This window comes from Scardinius erythrophthalmus, assembly GCF_964197995.2.
Source record: "Scardinius erythrophthalmus genome assembly, chromosome: 6".
Classification (NCBI taxonomy): domain Eukaryota; kingdom Metazoa; phylum Chordata; class Actinopteri; order Cypriniformes; family Leuciscidae; genus Scardinius; species Scardinius erythrophthalmus.
Genome location: NC_138226.1, coordinates 15,814,715 through 15,820,476, shown reverse-complemented (window position 1 = coordinate 15,820,476; position 5,762 = coordinate 15,814,715). Strand labels below are relative to the sequence as shown.

Genomic DNA, 5,762 nt, shown 5'->3' with positions numbered 1-5,762 from the left:
AGCTTTTATGAAGTCCCCCCCTTTTCACTCGGACCGGACTATCTCTTTGGTTATTTTTCACCGTGTTTATTTTGCACTATTCAAAGGGCACTTGTTTTAAATAAATAGACGATCATTCTTTCCTTGAGCAAATAATAGTTCGTGGACAAAAGATGGACAGAGCGCGCGCTTATTTCCGAATTAAACATTAATGCGCGCGAGGGATTTCAAAGATTTAGGAACAAAAATATGAGCGATTCCGATTAAGAGCGAATTGACTGCTCTAACGTAGCATGAAACTAAAGGTCAGTGCGACTGTATCTTAATAGAGTGTTTCCAATTGAAGTGGCCTTTTTCCAGAGTCCGGTAAATACACACACGCTTTATGATGTGCCCTTGAACTTCACACTATTTATGGGGCGTTTCACTGACACAAAACGCTAGATTTACTATCTCGAACGACTCACCGACTTGTGCGCTTTATTCCACAGGGGTTAACGTGATGTTCATAAGCACGAAATTAAAAATCAAACTTTCTTAGGAAGAGTCTTATAACTTCTTGATACACTTTTCTTCACGCGCCACCATATGAAATGTTCAAGATGCCTGTTTGTCTGTTTCTGCGGCTATATACAATGAAAGAATATGCTGATTTTAAGGGACAAAACGGTTCGTGGGAGAGGCTTCTGCTTTGATGATTGACCATTTAGCGGCAGTTAGTAGTTTTTCTACCACAAATATTCAAATGGGACCCATAGAAATCCTAACGCACCGTGCAGTCTTCCGTTCTGATGTGGGACTCTTTGAAGTGGTGCAGGACTTGCGCTGGTCAATTCTGAGTCTATAGTCTGGGACAGGGGGCACTTTGAAAGTGTGATTGTGCGTTTTAATGAAGGAAATAAGACGGGGCACTTTGTTTCATATTCTCCATACTACTTTCTTCTTATTGTCAGGCAGCTTTTATGTCTTATATTCCCATGAATGATTCATGTATTGATGGCTTTGTGCTATTCTACTTTTCACTATTAGTTAAGTGACGGTTCCCTTTTGAACGGACATTGAATGGCTAGGGAATATTTGTAAATTGTATAGAAAGTATGTATTGTAGAACGTTTGGTTAGTTTGACTGCCCCAAGTTTTACAGCAAATGAAATATTGTTACACATTGAATGTTTATAGTTTGTCGAATTTTAAAAGAGATGCGCACAATGATCAATGAATGAATCAAGGCCTTTTTTTATTGAAAAGACCATATTTACACGTCCTGCCTTTTATTCAAGTTTTCCATATATCTATACACAAACATCACATTTCTTCACGACCTTCTTACGTTTTTTTCCATCAACACCATCATGCACCTCAACAGAAAGAGTTACTACACGGTTCATGCGAAATATTCTTCACATTATACAGCCTATTCAAGTAAGACCTTTTTACAGAACACGATAAAAAGCATCACTTCTTTTCACCAGAATTATATTATTCTTTGGTGTATCTGTACTTCCAGACCAACATTAATACCAGCAAATAAATTACAATGTACAAAACTCGTTGAGACGCTACGAAAACATTCACAAGCATCAATACCAAATACTATTTACAAATCAGTCAGGGACAGGCCTGTCATTGATACATTATTTAGGGTCTCAGTGGACATATTTAGTACTCCTTAATCAGAGTTACATTGATTTTGCATAAAATATAGGTTTAAATATTTTAAATATCACAAAAAACCGTCCTGACCACAGATCTTGTATAAACTTTAACAAAGACTCCACCCATTCATTTTTTTTGACACTGACAAAATACAAAAACTCAAAATTATTGTCACTGCAATTTTTGCCCCTCAGACATTTAGTGTGTAGAATGATTCTCTATAAAATATTTATGTGCAACAAAGGGGTGTAGTATTACTAAAACAACCTAAAACCTAATTTGTAAATCATTTCAGCTCATATTCATTTCATGTCAAGTCAGGTAAAATCATTTTTTTTTTAAATCGATGTTTCCTTCATGTCTGATATTTCATGTTGCAAATTACAGATGCTTATAAATGCGATTATTATATGAAACATAAATTGCATCAATGCTCTGAGCATGTTTTAGGCCTAAGGGCAAACTGGGAGGCAAAATCTTTCACCCATTGACATCCATAGGTGTTCCACTTCTTCGAATTTTGTATTATTATTTTTGTTAATGTGGACCATTCACAATGAGTATATTCCTTGCTGTTCACATCAGAGCATTGCCCTTGGATCTGTGTGTCTGAAAGAGTCCTCGTCGTCGGATTCCGACGTTGGCACATCGCTGGAGGGGGTGTGTAGATTGTTTGGTCCAGCACTCCCTTGACACACGTACCATTCGTTTAGGTTGGTCACCTGAGGGGAAAGGTTCGACGAACGGTTCCTGTGGGGATCCAGGTTTGGTGAGAGGGCATCACCGATAGTCGTAGACGAGGGATGGTAAGTGGAGCCCGTGTTGGCGGAAGGGGGCGGAGGAGACTTGCAGTGAACCTTCATGTGTTTGCGTAGAGAGCTCGGGTGTGTGTACGACTTGTCACAGCCCCTCACTTTACAGAAGTAAGGCTTATCGCTCGTGTGGACGTGAGAGTGCTTCTTCCTGTCACTGCTGTTGGCGAATTTCCTGTCACAGCCATCAAACTCGCATTTGAACGGCTTCTCACCTGGCAAAGGGGAAAAACAGAGCATTTAGATATGGAAATCACGCATGCATCTTTTAAATGTTCTTGTTTGCAAGACAATAAGACCTAAGGAATGTTCCATATACTCTTTCAGTAAACAGAGTTTGAAAAATCACAACATTACCACTGTAGCCCCACAGTACTTATTTTCTGCTGTTACATATGTAATGTTCAGGCGCACCACATGACTTACGCAACCACTCTGTAAATGCTCTTATTTTCTCTGACTGAAGCTTGGCAAATCTTCTCAAGAAATATTTTTTTATTGTTTTTACTGGATATGACAACTGATAAAACATTTCGGCACACCACATGTATCAGATTGTGTGGAGTAAAATAACTGGCCTGGCTTTACAAGATATCCAAATCATAGCTATAATGTCACAAATAAATCCCACCTTGTATTGAAGTCCTTATTACAAAAATACAACAGGTGACTTTTTACAAACATTCATTGCTGATTCAAGAAACCATAGTGTTACAACCATTATAAATGTAGGCTACTCTAGGTGGGTTTGGCACGCTAGCCTACAATATTCAGGGCACAATTTACGTCAGCACGTGTTGAGAGCATAACCTGATACAGTAGATATAATTAAAGACCCTTGCAACTTCTTAACAACTGGCAAAAACAAGTTGTCAGTGTATAATGTTCACGTGAGAGCATATTTGCACTGGGTAGAGGAAGAGCTTTATATTTCTTCAAATATTCTCCATATAGCCTATGTAGCAACAGATAAGCTGCACAGCACACACGTGTAGCATTTTCTTAGAATACTGGTATGAGAGGAACACCAGAATCAGAGGCCTTCCTCGCTCTGCATAGATGCCAACATAGTTTGGTTAATCAAAATGTGTAAATGCCATATGGCTGGCACATTCTCCATATTTACATTAGTATGGATCTATTCACACTGTTTGTAATTCCCTGTGGCTTTAAAAGAGACACAAATGTGCCGAAAACTTTGTGTTACTATTTTCCCTTCAGCCTAATAAAACAATTTGTTTATTTGCTTATTAGTATTTACACACATAGCATTTAAATGCAACTGCAGCCATAGCCTATATCTTCACCTTGGAGTTTTTGCACTCCTTAATATAACATTGCATGCATTAGAAAAAATAATAGCCTACGTAATACACTGGTCTGCTCATAACAGCGTGTCTGTAGAGTACTTTTTTTCCATATGTACTAGTAGCAATATGCACGTTGATCTCACAGCATTTTCAAAGTGCATGACGCAAAACAACACCAAGGGATACTTTTGCTTGGCGAATACGCACTGTAAACAAACAGCCCATTTAACCTCTCGGTTCTGTGCGAAGGGGGATATTTCAGCATGAGGTGGGAGGACAAAATGTGACTTTGTTCCCAACGTTGAGCATAAAAAGAAAATTCGATTATCTGCCAAGTAGCGCGAACACGTTCAATACGCGACACTTATGAACACGACTAAAGTTGCTTTCAAGGAATTTGTTAACTTTTCACTAACCTGTGTGCGTCCTCTTGTGAATCTTGAGATTTTCTGAGCGCGCGAATACTTTGCCACAACCGGGAAAGGGGCACGGGAACGGCTTCTCGCCCGTGTGCACGCGAATGTGATTGATCAGTTTGTACTTGGCTTTAAACGCCTTTCCCTCGCGCGGACACTCTTCCCAGAAGCAGACGTGACTGCTCTGCTCCGGTCCCCCGACGTGCTCCACCGTGACATGGTTGACGAGCTCGTGCATGGTGCTGTAAGTTTTCGAGCAGGGTTTCTTGGACGTCTGTTCCTGGTCAATCCACTTGCAGATGAGCTCTTGCTTGATGGGCTGCCGCATGTACCGCAAAAACGCCCCCGTGGCTCCGTGAGGAGCCGTGGCGAGGTTCACATTTAAGTTCATGGAGTTGTAGCTGTGAAGTGAAGAAGATCCATAGTGCTCGGGCCTGTGGCCGAAGTGCTCTGGCCTGCCGTAGATGTCCCCCGGTAGACCCAGACGCATCTGCCCATTGAGGGCATGGTGGTGGTGATGGTGGTGGTGGGCACCTGGGGCCGCTTGCTCGTGCAGTCCAGAGAAAAGTGGATGGGCACCACCTTCCGCGTGCCCATAAGCACCTGTTGGGGAAATGAACATGCCATGGTGATGAGGGGAGGAGGCGGAACTATGCTGGTCGCCAAGTGCATGCATAGCAGAGGCTGAGAGCTCTCTCCTGAGGATGAAGTCCCTGTTGGTGGTGTAGCCTGTGTGGGGGTGAGCCACGGGGAAACCAACTGTGGTCTGAGAAGACGTGAAGGATGCCGCGGTCTGGGCTTCGGGATGGCTTTGAACAGGCTGAGAGGGACTAAGTTTGAGAGCATTGGTCTGTGCCATGTGCTCGGGTCCAAATGGAGTGAGAGCCACTCCGGGGTCGTTGCCCATCTCCCCAGGGTGGAGGTGGGCATGGTGGGAGTGCGGGTGATGCCCCCCTATCCCCGGGAAGCCTGTCATATTCTGATGAGGAAGGGCTTGAGTCGATGCCAAATCCGCTAATCTTATCGCCGAATTCCTCTTGCTTAAAGGGGGCTCCATCACTACGCTGTCATGTCCACGCTCACCGCTATTGTTTTCGCCAACTACGGGCCTTCTGAAACCATTAAAATATATGTATATGGCCGTCTATAGAACTTCTTTTGTCCTGCCTCTAACTCTGCTTGCTCCTTTTCCCACTCTGTCCTCAAGCGATTGGCAGAACATACAACAGTTGGAGGACACAGTGGGGAATAGAGTTTAGAAATGGCACTGCGGGTATTGGACAGATTTCGGTGACTGGCAGTTAAGAGAACGAAGCGATTGGCTGTCTTTCAGCGCAGAGGCTCAGCGGGGTTCCGCCCCCTCACTCTCTTCATCACTGTTCACTCCAGAAAGTTGTGCTCACAAACTTACAGGCAAATCTGTTTACCGAGACACACACACACACACACACACACACACATACACACACACACACACACACACACACACACACACACACACACACACACACACACACACACACACACGTGGAAGGATGTTGTTTTTTTCTTTGCACAAAACAGTGACACTACACACGCTGGAGCATATT

At 42.8% G+C, this 5,762-nt stretch overlaps 1 protein-coding gene across 1 annotated transcript; it reads right to left on the bottom strand.

Moving 5' to 3' along the window:
• Nucleotides 1-1,192: 1,192 nt before the first annotated feature.
• On the bottom strand, nucleotides 1,193-5,406 carry zic5 (zic family member 5 (odd-paired homolog, Drosophila)). The gene is made up of 2 exons (XM_081368069.1): nucleotides 4,174-5,406; nucleotides 1,193-2,662 (listed from the first exon to the last, which is right to left on the bottom strand). The coding sequence occupies exons 1-2, from the start codon at nucleotides 5,228-5,230 to the stop codon at nucleotides 2,217-2,219; spliced, it is 1,503 nt and encodes a 500-aa protein (XP_081224195.1). The 5' UTR covers nucleotides 5,231-5,406; the 3' UTR covers nucleotides 1,193-2,216.
• Nucleotides 5,407-5,762: the final 356 nt, after the last annotated feature.

Coding starts and splice junctions, on each gene's coding strand:
- zic5 (XM_081368069.1), bottom strand. CDS start 5,230: ATGGAGCCCCCTTTAAGCAAGAGGAATTCGGCGATAAGATTAGCGGAT. Junction 2,663..4,173: donor TCACAAGAGGACGCACACAG/GTTAGTGAAAAG, acceptor CCCCTTTGCCAG/GTGAGAAGCCGTTCAAATGC.